At 43.8% G+C, this 17,298-nt stretch overlaps 1 protein-coding gene across 7 annotated transcripts in view; it reads right to left on the minus strand.

The window, feature by feature from the left end:
* The window catches only part of Heph (polypyrimidine tract-binding protein 1 heph), a 393,209-nt gene that overhangs the window by 233,377 nt on the left and 142,534 nt on the right, over nucleotides 1-17,298 (minus strand). For 5 of the 7 annotated variants that reach the window (XM_071776624.1, XM_071776627.1, XM_071776623.1 and 2 more), the window contains one exon: nucleotides 8,027-8,182. The exons of the other annotated variants lie outside the window; for them this stretch is intronic. In XM_071776624.1, the coding sequence (XP_071632725.1) occupies nucleotides 8,027-8,107 (81 nt within the window). In that variant the 5' untranslated portion in view covers nucleotides 8,108-8,182. The remainder of the gene's footprint in view (nucleotides 1-8,026; nucleotides 8,183-17,298) is intronic. 7 annotated transcript variants of the gene reach the window in all.

The raw sequence follows: 17,298 nt of genomic DNA on the forward strand, positions 1-17,298 counted from the left end.
ACACATCACGCTATTTCATAGATTAAACAACGCCTGATCTTCAACGTCCGTGGAAGTGAAGCTCATAAAAGAATTGAAAGACTCATCTTTCGTCCTGACCGTTTCTTTTATCGACGTTCTCACGCGCACACAACGCGCCAATTCCCAAAATTTCCGACGCGAGAAAATGGACATTAATTTTTCATCGAAGTCGGATCGTCGTGTTTCCTTTCAAAACGCGTCCCCGCTATCGAACAACGTTTATTCACCCTAATCCGACCTTCGACAGTAAAGTCAGCGATATCAAGAAATAAATTTGCGCTTATCGAGAGCGAGTAACCGTGTCATTTTGGAGATACTTAATTACAAAAATATTGCGAGATAAAACTGATGAAACTTTCGGACTCTCACGCGAAAAACGAAGATTGGACGTTCCTTTTGAAACAAACCGAGACAGCGAGGCACGATCGTGATTTCGAATGTGAAAAACAAACGAGTATAAAAAACAAACGCGACATTTGTGCGACGTCATCACGTCCATCAGGGCAATTAATTGACTCTCGAGAGTCTTCGGTATCGGACAACGCGTGTTTACCCTGGCGTTCCATTTTGACGAACGTCATTAATTTTTAACGGCCGCGCAACCGTGTCGCGTTACATCTTTTCGGCACTTTGTTAACGATAATTAAAATTAATTGAGATCTGCCCCCCTCTCCTATCGAGTTGATGGCGATCCGCTCGAGCGGCGGGAAATCGCGCGGGAAGGGGGGGGGGGCGTAACACATTCTCTATTTTTTACATCGCGCCAACTCTCGCGGCGTTAATTAAAAACAATAAAATATTTTCACAAAGGGACTGTTAACGACGCGCTCTCCGGCTTTTAATAAAAAAATAATGAACAATGACGCGCAATTATCCCCAGTTCATTTACATAACGCCGCTCATCCCCCAATTACTCCACGCGTTCGCAAACTTTCGCAAATTATTTCGCATATAATGAAATAACATTGTAATTATGCGTAATGCGATAGCTGTTTTCATTACGTGTAATGCAATACATGCAACGGCTATCTCACTTCCCTTATTATCAGCGCGGGCTTCATTCGCGCTCTCCTAAAACCGCCCCGGCATTTGCAAACCAAATTCAACCGCAACGTGTATTAACGCTGGGTCGATTTAGGCTAAAAACATTTCCTTTCCTTCCTTTTGATTTCTTGCAACGTGGAAAGATTGTGTAATAATAATTTGTGCGGATTCGGAAGAAATTTCGGACGCGAAAACAAGAACAAAATATCTTTCCAAAATAATATATATCGTGCTAAAGTCCATACAGTTCTTTGTGTATAATTAATAATCTTTAAACACTTCTTTTGCATTCTTCTAAAGCTAGATATCAATGCGCGAACTCCATTTAATCGTTATAATCGCTCCACATGCATCCGAAGTTGCGGAGTTTCGTGGTTTTCGCTTGTCGCCCCAGAATCTTGAATGGATTGCGTTTCGGTGTTTGAGGCTCGCTCGTACACATATAGAGTGAAATCGCATAAAAGCATCGAGTCGGATTTCCATTAGTTTAATTACGGGAGGGAAGGATAGTCGATACCGATAGGGAACAGCCGTGTTTTCGGGAACTGTGCAGCCGAGACAGCAGCTACGAGGCAATTCCAACGAGAACGGAAACTCGCGCACCCTATCATTATCGAAGGGCAAATACGTACTCGTGTATACAGTCGAACACCCCTCGTATGTATATGGCTGATGTATAATCGCACGCGAGGATTGCATTATGAGGATTGCTCGATTATTCCTGGAATTCTTTCTCAATTTTCCGAGTTACGTGCCGTTTCACAATATTTCGCAAACATATGTCGCTTATCTGTTTCGCCGTTACAGAGGACCGGCACTTGTCACGCGTTTTAGTCGCAACTAAATTTAGCGGAAAATATTCAGCAGCGCGAAACTTTCGTCGGGCACGTCTCTTGGAAACGCCCGCGTTCCTTAAACTTTCCTCGCTCCGAGCTAAAACACGCGCGAGAAATATATCGATAAAGTACGAAGGATATGGCGTCATGGGAACGGAATTCCATTTCTATAGAAATCGTAAATCGGCCTTCCGGCTAGGTATGTAATTAAAAAGCCGCATGCATTCGAAATGATTCGCATTGTAAACTGTAACGCGGAATGGGAAAAAAAGGACAACATCGGAGAACGCCGACGGGGGCCGGTGGCGAACGAGAGAGTACAGCAAACGTTAGCGGCAATGGTTACGACCGGCTGCTGGAAATAGTCAGGGAGAGAGAGCGGAAGAGGGACGCAAAACCCATCTGAAAGCTACACCATCGTCTCCTCCAACGCGAGAGTACCAACGCTTCGTTCGTCTGCGAGCGAACAAAGCGCGAAAGCTGCGGCCTACAAACGTGGCGCGCTGGAAATGCCGCGCGGGAGTCTATAACAATGGTTATTGTTTCGGAGGCCGTGCTGTGTAACCGGGCTAATAAAATAGAGAAGAGGAGCTCGCGCGCGAGCGGGCGGGCGGGCGCGGAAAACGCGGAAAACGCGGCGTGCAGCAACGGGTGAGGGCGAGCGTCGGCCGCGAGCCGGGAAAATCAGTGGGCAATAGGAAAGCGTCAACGATGCGGCTAACTGCGGAATCGGGGGCAACCCAAGTTCACCCTCTAGTCGTTATTCCGATGCAGTGCAATAGTCGCTTATATACCGCGCCTACTGTTAAGCCCTTTTTACCGTTCATGATTGTGCATATTTATCGAGAAGCGGCGCGCGGTTAGTTGAACATTTTCGGGCCTCCGCGTTCCAGGTTAATGCGCAGTTGCAGGAAATTTTCTGCAATGGCACGTACGTGGTACCGTAGATACGGCATATTCTAATGTTGCTCTATTATCGCGTGAAGTCACACATGGAGTAAATGACGATGGTATCGATCGAATAAGATGAAAATCATCGTGAAACTATTTCGCGTCAAACGTACGGAGTTTAGTACAATTAAATTTGTAATAGCTTTTTATATATTATATTAGAGATGTTTATGTGTTATATTGGAAGAGAGATAGCACTGTTGAATTTTCTATTATAGGGATTTATAGGGAACTCGTCTGTTTAGGAGGAGATAGGCGGTTCTCTCCGAAATAAGAAAGTTGTATATCTTCACGCGCGCGAAATTCGGGAGGAAATGGAAAAAGATGGATGGCCTGAGATACATCGTTAGTCGCTTGAGCATTAAATTATCGAGACGCGAACAATGCTTGATCGATTGTGATGGATCCATCCATTTCACTGATATTCGGCGCAAGCATATCATTATATGTTTTTGATTAAGATGCAAAAGAATTATTGATTCAACGATTTGTCTTTCCACCAACAATAAAGTACAAAAATTAAAGTAAGCCAGATAACAGACAAAATTGGAGCAGAGATAATAGAAGAGTGTCAACGTTAAATATTCATTCAATGCTCATAGACCGCAAAATAAATCGGCGCGACGGAGACACCCCTGGAAAAATGATAATAAGGAAGAAGGGCGGGCCACGTCGGGAACGTAATAAGGGATCCATTCGAAGTTTATAAACTGAATATTATTGAGATACTAGCTACCGGTAGCGAGAAGCGCCGTGACAGTGAGCGATGAGGTATCTCGCAGTTCTCCGATTTTCTATTAAACGTCGATTTATTTATGGAATATTCGATGCGACGTGTCTCGCGCGACGGTGAGGGACGCCGCGAGGCTGAACCGACATAGAAAATTCAAATCAACCCTCGTCGCGCTCAAGAATTTTTTGCGAAAAGCTCCTAATCCGTGAGTCATTCGCGGATTCCTTCCAAATCGCGAAAGCATTTCTCGTTATTTGGATAGACATAATAATAATAATAAAAGAAATAACGTGGACTCTAATTTATTTAGATATTCTCACTAGGTAAGTTAATTAGAAGTAAATCATAATTCACTTCTAATAATTTTTAGAATTCGTTCATTGAAGTATGACTTTATTTTTTGCGAGGCCACGCCGAAACAAATTCAGCGAGAGCTAATTCGAAGAAAATTTATAAAGTTCGTTAGAAAACAGAAAAAGCACAAACGACGTAATCAAATTAGGTACTTGACGCAACCGGAAAGAAGTCGGGACAGGAGAGAGTTTGGCAAACGCGGCATGCCAACGGGGGCCCCGAGGACCCGTCAAATTTCAGGCAATATTGTCGATTGTTCCGACGTGTTTCGACGACAATAACCTGCTCGAGACGACAATAACGCGCTCCCGGGGGCAAAGGACCTCCGATCGAGCATGCAGCGCGACGTGTCCGGCCCTAATTCCACTGTTTGCGTATGCAAACGAAGAGACGAGGTCACCGACGGGGGGTGCCAGGATATTCATGCGCATTTCCATCCTCTTCGTTTTGTCGTGCAGCCATGTACAATAAGCGTATATGTATGCATGCGTGGACGATCAAGTGAACAATCGCGGCTCGATAAGGGCACACCGTTACAAACGAGAATATCGAAATACAATTTGAAATAAAATCATTGCGCATATGAGATATATTACAGTTAGATAAATTTGATTTGATTACACACGCGGCATCCGAATTCTTACATTACAATGAATAACGGACAAATTAACGAATCCAGAAACAGAAGGAGAAAGAGGAAAAAGTACTAAATAAAGTGCTAAAGGGAACGCGCGAGAGAATGCGGAGTTTTGAAAATTAAGCGAATTTATTACGGCGTCGCATACGCCGCGCTCTCGTTGTTAATCAATTAGCCGACGTCTCTGCCGGCGCGAATAAATATCAGGAGAGTAACATTTATTAATAAACGCGACGAACGAACGGTTACGGAGACGGATGAAACTCGGCCCCGTGTACACCTGCACGTCACGAATGGAAATTAATTCGTCGCTCTCCGCAACAATCAAATCGTTCCCGAATTTGATGCACGCGCGCGCGTTAGCCGCTCCGCTCGCTCCCTCGCTCTCTCTCGCGCGTGCGATGCGTGCGTCTGACAGGTGGGCGGCCGCGGCGCGCGGTGGCGCGCGCGGGACGCAAGTGGAAATAATACGAATGACGTCAGAGCGCCTCGGGAGTTCGAGCGGGGCCGCCGGATCCCGGTATACGCACGGGATCAACCGACCTGGACACGATTAACGCAAGGAAAATATAAAACACACCGTCGGGGGAACGATCGGCCAGGCCTGACGTACTCGAGAGGACGCTTTGTGAAACGACGCGGCCTTTAGGCGAGAAAGAAAACGTCCCGCCGGCGTATGAAAAATATCCTTCCGGTCGAACGGTCGCAGAAATTGATCAAAGTGACGCGCGGAAAATCGATCCTCAACGTAATCTTCGCTGCGCGAAACATCAAGCAGAAACCCCGCGGGCCCCCGTCCGCGAGTGCGCTGCTTCAAACAGCGGCGGCGAGAATCATTACAAAAATATATTTGTGACAAGACGAAGCTATCAAATCTTCATCGATACAGTCAGAAGGGGATAGCTATGTTTGTTACACAGAAGGAACAATTATAGCGGGATAAATTTATAATTTATCATTTATGGCTTTTTTGGTTTATATCCGTGACAGTTATAATAAATACCGTTATATGGCTCTCTAATCTAAAAGCGAGACTGATGTTAATAAAATATAAATATTAATCAGATAAAAAGATTAAGATGTGGAGGTTTAACGGGGGTAAGAATCTTCGCCGGTGGTTAGCTGCGAGAACACGGCTCGCGCGCTCTCGTACCGACGGGCATTGTGTATTAAAATTAAGGGAATACATTAAGCGAGTTAATGTTATTCAGCTTTTTGTTCGCGGCAGCGCTTCTATACAAGCGGGTTCTTTGCCGACAGCCCGAACACGCCCTCTTTTCTCTCGCTTTTCCGAGATGAATCCGCGCGCGTTGTATACTTCCCGCAACGAGCCGACAAACTTCTTTGCATTGAACTCTTAAAAACCTTATACAGCGTGTCGCAGAACTATCTCCACTTTTCTCAACTACCAGAAGATGAATTACGAGGGATGTTTTCAATATCGAAGTTTAGAATATCCCTCTACATGAGCTAGATACGGTTACTTCTCGAATATGAAGTAGATTTTCTTTTCAAGAGGGATGATCGAACGGCGAGCAATAAAAAGTACGAGTACAATAATATAATATTCAGTTAATTTCAAGCGCATTTTTTTACTTTTATAATAATGGAAATGGCGTTTTACGCCGGACTTCGAGATAGCTTTATATTCTATGCGGTTATCCTTCGCTGGAAATAGTTTAATTAAAGTTAAAGTAACCACGGCGGGAAATACGATACCGCGGGAAAATACAATGACTCGGCCCGAAGAGAAAGAATCGAGAATAACGCAAAGACTGCAAAGAGTATCTCGGAGCCTCTCAATCGCTAACTACCTATCGTTGAAAGCACGCCTCGTCGATCTGCTTGAAAGGGAGCACCCCCCTTCTGCACTCGTAAAGGAAAACAGAACGCATTCTTTTGCGACAACGAAGATAAGTTGTACAAGTTATCTGTTGTAATAAGATCTCACCTTTCACGACTTTTCCGTGGCGGTCATTTCAGACAGACCCTTATTCCGTTCCGTGTACAATTGAAGGTAACTCGAATTATCTTATATATACATATGCCCTCCACACAATCTGACTCAATTATTTTATTTATCGATCTACACTCCAGCGGAAAAGATTCCGAGAATAGCCACGTGTAAAAACGGAATGTGCATTCAAGCAGATTTGCATTCGGGATTTCATTGGCAAACTAATAACGTTTGCGAACTGAACCGCTGAATAGTAACAACGCAAATTCGCTAAGCATCGGTGATGCTGATGCGGTTGCAGCTGTAAACAACGCAAGAAAATCTAGAAAATTGCAGTCACGTATTAACAACGCATACGCGCGTATGATGACCAGTGGAATTCACCGCACGATCGATTATTAGCTCGCTTTTCTACCGTTAGTAAATTGGAAATGTAAAAGGGAATTGATCATTTCTCTTACACAGAAAATCCAGTCTCTGCGACTTTTTGGTTTGATATAATGGTGAACGTCATATACGTAACTTTATATATTTAAAAGGAAAAAAGTCTATTATCCATTAAAAAAATTAATGTAATAAGATATTAACGTTAATATATATACTTCATACAAGGTATAATTTACTGTACTTTATACAGTCATATTTTTTGCACACATAATTTAATATTAATTTTAATATCTTATTTTCTTCTTTACACAGTTGTAGAGATTTACTCTATCCTAATTTTAATTAATTTTTTTATTATCTTAACATAATTGCATCCCTCGCTTGCAGCATTATGAATGCAACTATTAGCTTTCACGCGAAGTTGACGTAAGTAGCATAATGGAATTTTGATGGCTGTTGTTGCTTGTTTATTTCAGAACGTGGAGAAGATCGCCGAGTAAATTAGACGCGCCAGCGCAAACGCCCGTCCCACGCCGGTTAGCCAATACACCCGTACTCACCCCTCACTTCCGCGTTGGAAGTATTTCAGACGGAATTTTAATTAATATCTCGCGGCTTGTAGGGCGCTCGCACAGGAGTGCAGCGTGAAGCTGTAAAAGCCGAGGGATGAAAGGCGATACCCGATGCTCCAAAGAGATCCGCCAGAGGTGCTTTTATATCGGCATTAAAACGTTCCAATTGCTCCGAGGGAGGAAAAAACCGTAGAGACGTGAGAACCTGCGAGAGAACGCGCAATAGTCTCTTTTTTTTTACAGAATTGTTTACAATCATCGCTAAAAATCGCCCGCAACGATTTTATAGTCGGCCTGTCAAAAAACTGTCGGTAGAAAATATCAGTTTGAGGACGATCGACGGTGCTTTTGCGTGGACTAAACTCGAAATTGTTTCATGCGATCTGTTTCGTACGCGTTGACGCTTGCCTTTTTAAATAAGCATACGATGATAAGGCACAGCTTAGAAATTGTAATTGGTACTTTGAGTGTATTTTCGTATCATCGCGAAACTCAGTTTCTTTGTTGAGGTTACCGCAGGATAAATCGACTCACCTTTATTCCGAGAGTAGGCGTCAGCATCCCGTAGTCCGTAATGGGTGGCAGCATAACAGGGGGTAGGTTTGTCATCATCATACTGTCTAAATTCTTCGCACGTATTTTCCGTCGATGTATCGAACACAGATCAATTCTATTGCTTATTAGACCTACCTGAAACACGAAAAAAAATAATAAACGTTAAAAGATATGCTTTAAAACAATTGAATTTTGAAAAAAAAATGTTTTGAAACTTTTAACTTAATAATCGAAAAAATCGTTGCAGTGAGTTGCAAAAGATATCATCGAAAATAGAATTCTATAAAAATAGAAACTGTTCGATATCTCGAAACTAACTTAATATTTTAAAACTAAGAAATTTAACGCGATAAAATATCCCAATTGCTAGCGATACCGCATTCGTTTACAATAACAGTTGCTAAAACGCGGACAATATTTGCCGCGACCGCATCGACTGACAGACTTGTCACTTTGTGAGCTAAATCACTGAAACGCCAATCGATTGTGGTGCTCCGTACTACAAAGCGCCGATGGAAGCTTCCGACAAAGGGCCGGAATAGTTTCGTATCCCCCAACTTTTCCATAAACCGGTAACGCACTGTTGACATTTTCCAACATAGTCCAAAACTCGCGGCAGAGAGCGGGGTCTCCGAGAGAATTCGGTTAAAATTTTGTCGCAACCCCTTGCCGGCGCCGGTCTCCGGTCATATAGTCGCGTAGTTGTGCCTCAATTATACAAACCACCCAATTACAAAATTAATCCATTAAGCCCGACGGTATCACGAGGTTAGGCTTTTGCCACGGAAGTGCCTGTGACTAAGTTTGGACGTATAGATCGGATCGCGGGAAAGTCGACGAGCTGTGCGTCGAAGATCGCACGATTACGATTGCATTAGTTAATAAAGCCGCGATTGAGAAAGTGTCAGAATTTGAGATTGATTACCTTCGATAGCGAAGATCCGAAAGCGAAGGAGCGATTGATTAAATAAGAGTACCCTCGAAATAATATAGCGAGTTTATAACGAGATTGTTATAAACTGTCTCTCTCATACGTGTCTTTGAAATTCATATAGTCATCGCGCAGCATCAGCCAAGAAAGAAATATTGACCAATTAATTAATTTTCAAAATCTATACATAACGTCCACAGTATTCAAACAATAAAATGTCTATAATATTCTATGTTAATGATTACTACGTTTTATAATTGCCCTTTTAGTATTTTGACAAAAAGTTCACACGCGGGTATTTCATATTCAAAAAGTAAGTTTCTTTGATATGAATTAATATATAAAGCAGCTATTGTTTTCTTGTCAAAACTTTTGTCGTCTTTCTATACGTGCAAGATGGAAGATACGAATATACATTCACAAGTCAACAGCTGGCATCGTCTATATCCTCTGGACCCTGACCAACGTGGGACGTCCGTATCGTTTTGCCACGTTCACGCATCGCACGACGGTAACCCTCGTGTCGAGAATTCGTGACGGAATCGTTTCGGCGCGGGATCTTCGATCCCGGGGTACGACGTTGTCACGTATCGCATCGGCTCTGAGCCGGTCTAAGTGCTCTTCAATTACGCGGCGACGCAAGCAATTATGAGCGTAATCCTTTAAGATTTACATGGCAGACACGCGCCCGCGCGACGCAGGCGGACCCGGGTTTTAGAATCGGCGTGCGGCGGGAGGAACGAGGCCGAGGAAGAGGCGGAGGGGAGCACTTCCGGCGGCTACGGGCATACGGGAACGCCGTGGAAACATGGCGTTCGCGGAAATAGAGATTTCGCGGGGGATCTTACCTCGGATTTGCCGGTTAAGCCGCCTCGAATCGTGCTGTTACAGTATTCCCGTCCCTCTCTCTCTCTTTCTCTCTCCCTCCCTCTATTTATCCCTATCCTCTTCTGCACTCTCTCCTCGACATTTCTCTCTCCACCCCCTCGTCTCTTACTTTCAGATCGCCGAGAGCCACGTGACACCAATCTAAGTTTCGAAGTGTTCTCTCTTTCTATTTCTATCTCTTTCCTTCTCTTTCTCTCGCTCGCATCCCTCTCTACTTCATAGTGTCCTTTTGCACTCCACTGCTATCGCACTGTCTCATTTTCTCACTCTGTGACGTCAATCGCCGAGATTATTCGTTCGCAAAAGTTGGCCAAGTTGCTAAACACGACGCTGAGAGTGACCGTAAACAATGGAGAGGGCACATTGTCGGTACGGCCATTGAAATGACCAATCGCTGGGTGTGTAAATTTCATATTAATTACGCGGATAAAGCGCATAATACGTTATAATTAGATGATATTTCATTTGTAGCGCGTATCACGCTTTTAAACCTAGCTGCCTATGATAGCCCTGCTAATTCTAAAATAATTGTACGAAGCAACGAGATAATTCGTGACAGATCGATAGAACGATGCCGTGAAATGAGACGAGTTTTGTACGAGAGACGACACGAACGCGAATATCGCATCACGTGTCCCGATCCTGATCTATTCAGATATTCTTCAGAAAGTTCGCGAGGTATCTGCAGTCGTGTGCAAACGACTCGTGAAAAATTCACTTTTCTCTCGAACGAATAAAGAGAAAGACTCGGAGACCTTTCTGGATGGGTTAAAAAGCCGAGCGACAGTAATATCGAGGCCGCGTTTCAATAAACAAAGAAACAACGGGCAAACGGGACGGCGAGGTGCGATCGGGCGCGTAATAAATTACCGCAACGATCGGCGGGGAATATGAGGCGGCACTTTAATGCACCCGCGAGATCCCGCGCGGCCGCATGGTCCCCGTGTGTATCTATTGTGCAGCAGCAGCAGCGGTAGCCCAGGTATAGGAAAATCGAAATGCGTCTGGCGGCCGTTCCGCGCCCCATTTTCCCGCCCGTCTCGTGTGCTTTTTTCCTCAACGGCACCGGATATTTTATTCAACGGCACTCCGCTCGCGCGCCGTTTGATATTGCAGTCTCATTGCATAAAATCCAAGACCTGCATAAAACAGCCCTTCGCGCCCCCCCTTCCACGCGACGCGGCTCCCGCGCGGATACCCCGGGAACACGGCCGGAAGACCGCCGTTACGGCCGTAGAATGGGATGCTCGCGCCACGATCGAATCCCGAAAGGGATTTTCAAATGCAATTTCCGACGAAGTGCGTCAACTCATTAATGCCCTGAGTAACATTTCTTGCTGAAACGGCCAGCTGCAAAGAATCTCTTCGTATCTCTGTGTTTCCGTCGCTGTATTTATCGTATTAAAATGCAATTCGATTATCGTTGTTCCCCGTTGTGTAAACCGTGTAGTATCAAACGCGCGGCATCGTCACGCCCAAGTGAAGGGTTAACGCGTATCAGTATACCTCTCATTGAATTTTTCCGTGGCTTGAATTCCAACGGAAATATGTGGAATATGCGTGCCGTCCCAGGGTAGATAAAACGACTTTTGAAAAATAGTCCACATATTGAAAAATGGTTCACAACAACGCGCGCCGGCCATATACACATAAACGGACGAATAAAAAACGGGAGACTCTGCGGAAGATTACAATGTATCTCATACAGATCATTTTATATTATTTTCTAATACGAGATCTCAAACATTTTTTTAATAAATGCCAGGAAATCGTCCATTTGTTGACGCGACGATGAAAAACCAAGTATACGTCACACGAGAATGAAGTAGTGGATATGTTCGATGCAACCTGTCCGCTTTGTAAAAAAACAAAAATTTAATTTATAAGAATATATGAATTTAATATTACCGGATCGTATAATAAGCGAGAGCATATTAATAAATAATACGACGTTTCAACGTCAGTTCAATTAAATATTTTTCTACTACATTAATTAGGCGTAATTATACAATGTAGACAGATTTCTATTTCACCGCATATCTACGATTAAGGATCATCCTGCATGATGGAGGAGCAGAAACAGCGATCCTTCAGCGAAATCTTCCAATATTTCTTCATCTCGTATTATCTTGAGCGCAGCGGCAGCTCATCGCGTGAGAGTGCAGTGATAAAACAAGTTATCGTTATAACAGCGAGATATGTGATATACTCCGCCATAGGAAAATGTACGTGAATTTTTCATATGTACTCACATTAAAGCGAAAGATTGATAAAGGGTAATCGCCAGCAGCAGCAGCGGTATCAACACCTGGCACTTAATCGCAATATCAATACTGCAATTATCCGAGCTGAGCTTTATATTCACTATAATTCTTTTCCTCTCATCGCAATGAAACAAAAAAAAACACAGTTGCAAAAAAAACGTAATCCGCACGAGCCCCCGCACAAAGCAAGGCGATCGGCGTTTTCAAAAAGTCATCCGAGCATAAAATATCACGCAGAGTCGCAAATTGCAATCGCCAATTAGGATTACGCCGGATGGTCGTTCGGTCAACGATATTCGCGGTATTACGACTCGCGAGCGCGTATATCGAATTGGAAGCCTTGATATCGACCGCGACACTCATCATCCGGGATCACGGGCCCATAATCCGAATCGATCCCGCGTCAATAGCTAGGCATACAAGAGCGGGAGCTTTTTTATGGATTTGGCCCATAGGTTAAATCCGAAGGATTAAGCCCGGCTGAATTGAGTCCGGCGAACCTGATCTCTCGTTGTCCACTAACGTGACTTCGCTCGCGGATCTGTTCGCGCAAAATTCGTTAATTATATAGCGACTTGAAAATTTGCCAAAATGGGAGATTCTTAAAAAGAAAGATTTCTAATATCTAATATCAACCTAAAATTTATTCTACCTTCTACCTGCAATTTGTCACTACCGCGACATTCATTCGAAATGTCAGATTGAACGAGCTGCGATAGATACGGTCCGTTGTAGTACGTACGTAGGTTTGTTTCAAATAAAAGGATTCGATCCGCAGAGTTAATTCGCAACAACGCAAATCCGTCAGGACATCCCGGTTCTTTTCCGGACAGCAGACCTGACCTTTTAGTCGCGGTGCAGTGGTTGCGCGTCTCCGCGACACAAGTGCGTATGATAATGCACACGCGACGCGTGCAGACGGTGCACGCATTCCGAATAGCAAGCTCAAAGCAACAATTGCGCGCGTTATTCCGCATTAATACGGATAAAACGACTGTAGCACGTCCACCGTCCACCCGGTCCTTCCCTTGCGATCCCCGTCTCCCTTTCTTCCTCCTATCTCTTTCTCCTTCTACCTCTCTCCTGTTCTCGTACGCGCCCACTCTCTACGTTTCTCCCTCTTTTCCCCCCCTTTTCACCCTATATCGCGCATTTCCCTCCGGCCACGCTCGATTTCCGCATTCTCTCTTTGCCCTCGTTCAATCTGCCGCATGCCTCTCTACTATGCTTTTCGTGCTTCTGATGGCATACCGGCACTTTTTCCGTCGCTACAGTTTGCATTTGATTAATTCTGCATTCACTTACAGTTAATTCGGTACTGATTAACTCCGCTTCTGCCAAGAAAACATGCAGACGTAAAGAAAGAAATAACATTAACTCAGAAAATATCTCAGAGATGTAAATCTGTATATTTATTTAGTCTGTACCGATAAAGAGCGATCTGAATTCCTAGAAAAAGATCCCGTGTAGTCCATCACAAAAAAGAAAAAGGAACGAATGAACTTATCCTAATGTCTTCGCAAGCGGGAGAGAGGTACGCGGTCGTTTAATGGAGGCAAAGGTGGGAATAAAAGTGTCAAAGTCGACGGTTCCTAAAGGACGTAGTTGACGCGCACGTTATTTCGGGAGATACGAAACGGGCTCCTCGCACCAATGACAAATTGAACGTGTCGCAGCTTTCAGGGGGAATTTTGGAAAAAAATTCTTCCTTTTTTTTCGTCCGTTACACGACGCAGTGATGTATTATCGGCACGGCACGAGTTGCGACGTTTCCCCGACGCAAAAATAAATTCCTCCCGTGCTTTCTCTTCGCAACGTTCGAGCACGGTCGACGCACTTGCCGTTTCCAACCATTTATGCAATTCACTGTACATCCAAAAAAGACTTCAGACAAAAACAGATGCTACGAGAAATATGAGCTATCCCAAAAACGATGTATACATGTAAAGAGATAAATCGTGTCTTTCCACGAAATTCAAGTTACTAATTCATACCAGCTATTTAAATAATTAAATAAATTTTTAATATTGTATAGTATTATGTGCGCACATATATCGCCATATAAATATTCTGATGATATAACAAGCACGTACTACTGAATCAATAATTATTTAAGAAAAGATCATGCGACTCTTTAAAAAGGCTGACTATACACGGGCATGTACTACTGCAGAAATAACATGATACTTTGCCTGTGTCGCTATTACTTACGCTTCTTCGAGAATAAAAGTTTTATAAAGCGTGCGAGGCAATAAAATAAAAATGCAGTTTACGAAATATTTTATGCAGCGTCTAAGTTTAGTGCCGCTTTGCGTACTTCCGGTATGTTTGTTCTCTCGCTTTTCGCCCTTTAAAAATATTTTCCACAAGAGTACAACACTCTTCGAGAGTACATAGAACGGAAGCAGCGTCGGTACAGGGAAGGGAACGATTCTTGGTCAGCATGGCCCGGAGATGACGCGTGTTTTCAATTATTTCACACAGCGATCGGGGAGAGTATGTCGAAACGGCTGAGAGAACCGTCGGGGTGCACGGTGTCGAGGCAATTTACATTTTTAGCCAATATTCGAGCCATTCCAGCGCCGTCAGCTCGAACGTAATACACCCGCGCTCATCCCCCTTTTTCCCAGCCCTTTTTCCATCCCTCTCTCCTTTCTCACTCTCTTGCACACACCCTCCTCGCACAAATACCGATTTCACGATCGTCTCGTTGAAGTTAGCGTACCTGTTGCCGGATACGACGGGGGTAGCACGGTATATTGATTAAACGTCGCGAGTTGAGAAAATTCAATCTTAAATCTCCGTCGTGTTGGTTTAATTGAATTATTCGGTTTAATTGAATTATTATTTTATTTTATTTTAATTATATATATATATGTATATATATTCGCGCAAAGTTGCCCCTTCTCTCTCGCTGTTTCTCGTTTTTCACTATTATTATAATACTTGGATCAACTTGACAAATACGAGCTAACTACCTATAATCCGCCGAGCGTTTCCTCCGCCTGAACAAGCAGGAGGAAGACAGAAAGGAGGGCAAGTACCCATGGAATCCTAGAGAAACCTCTTGCTTCCTTCCAGCTATTCCCAGAGGAGTAACGGGTACCTAAGTTAGGCACGGATCGTTAATTCTGCTATGAATATGCCGAGTTACGGCACAGTTGCAATCTTACTTAACTGATATATCCTCTAGCTATCGTCTTCTGGCTGTTTTGACTACGGAGTTTATCTCAACTAACTATCTAAAAACATCATGATCTATCCATTACGTAATGATGCGCAAATGGATTCGTTTGCCGGATTTGCTATTGATATTAATCACTGAAATTTGCTGAAACGTGTACAAGTGTCGCCGACGTTATTCTCAACGTGTAGCAATACAGTGGAAGATCACGATGATTAACGTCATTATCGGACCGATGAAAGATCAATTTACATCATTCATCAAAATGCCTTAATACCCAGGAAATTCCCGATTGTGCGTCAGACAATCGCCTCATGGTCTTCCATTATCGCAGGCCAATGTTCCCATTATAACGATTGTTACTGGGACGATAACGTCGACAAAGCGCCAACGTCGCGGTTCGGTTTCTCTGCAAGTGCGAAACGCGCATAGAAACATTAGCGCCGGACATTAGCGGACGCTAATGTACTCGCAATCAAAGTAATCGACGTTCGACAGACGGCCGCCGCGCCGCGCCGCCGTGTTTCGCGATTATCGGTACGCGATCTCGCGAATCTGGCGGATCCCGGGCAACAGGTTCCGCGCTCAGCTCGCTGCAACGACCACCGCCGCGCCGCGCCGCATTGAATTGAATTCCAGCCAGATTGTAAATGCGATTGCAGACGGTGGCACGCGCCACGTTACGACATTAAAGCGCGCCGGCGTCATCGCGGATAATCGATCGCCATTGTTTCGCGAGAAATCTGCTGCGGAATTACCATTACGTTTATAGGACGTTGTGCTTCTCACGGTGTATTCACTCTTTACATTTAATTCAATTTCTCACGATATACACATATACATATAAGATTGAATGGTATAATCCTCCTCCCTTTACGTGCAAATTGGCGTGCGCTATTATTTTCACTTTACCTTTGACAAAAAAAGTTGGCTCTCTTTTAGAATCATAAAAAGATATTACGATGAAAAAACTCGATTCTGCGTTAAATAACGCGCCTCAATCTCGCGCACCCCAAGGTCTGAGATATCCATAATTTCGAGGACAAATACATCTTTAATATCAGCATTTATGAAGAAAGTAAATAATTTAATTAGGAGGGTCTTTCCCTCCCTCCCCCTCGCTGTAAAGAGCCAGAAGGATCGTGAAAACAAACGGTATATCTGAAGTCGTTTTTGAACGGCAGAGCCTCTCCGAGCATCTTGGAATGCATTACGCAATCCTTAGACGGCGCCGAAGGAAATGTGTCCCAGACGAGAAGGCGTCATCCTGCGAAAGCGTGCACGGGTTTATAACGTAATAAATTGCGGTTCGTTAAACAGTTAATGGAGTTCGTCTAGCGGCACCCCCGCCGTCGATGGAATTACGAAGAGGCAACGGCGGCGGCGGCGGCGGCGGCGGCGGTAGCTTCCCCTTACACGGCACGCTTAGCGAATTATTATCGACAGGTTAATCCTTTGGTTACGAGCAGCTGCGAAGAATGTGCCCCACGGCTATTGAGCTAGGAACATGCAACAGTGAAAACTAACGCTTACCCTTGAGCTGCAGTAGAGCGAAATAGTGGTAAAGTTAATAATATCAGGGATTTTAGGAGGTACAATGCTTGACATCTTGATGTGAAAAGTGAAAATGCCAAGAGAGAAAAAGAGAGACTTATATTTTGGGAAAATAAAAAGAAATATTAAAATTTTTATAATTTTCCGTGCTTATAATCGTGAAAAAAGAGTACTACAACAAAGCAAGTTGATCTTATATACGAAATAAAAATTCTGAAATTTTGTAATAAACTGGAGTAGCCTCCGTTTCCTATTCCGTCTCTGGAAAGAGCGAGAATGCAAAAAAATTTCTTCCATTATCTTTAAGCGAAATGCGAAAACAAGATTCTTTTAATAAATTTGCCGCAAAAACACGTGGCAGCGCGTCGATTTAATATCGGCTCAGAAGGACAATGCCGTCAGAATATCTTTATGAGGCGCAAGCTTAATT

The sequence above is a fragment of the Temnothorax longispinosus genome, chromosome 4 (genome assembly GCF_030848805.1).
Source record: "Temnothorax longispinosus isolate EJ_2023e chromosome 4, Tlon_JGU_v1, whole genome shotgun sequence".
Classification (NCBI taxonomy): domain Eukaryota; kingdom Metazoa; phylum Arthropoda; class Insecta; order Hymenoptera; family Formicidae; genus Temnothorax; species Temnothorax longispinosus.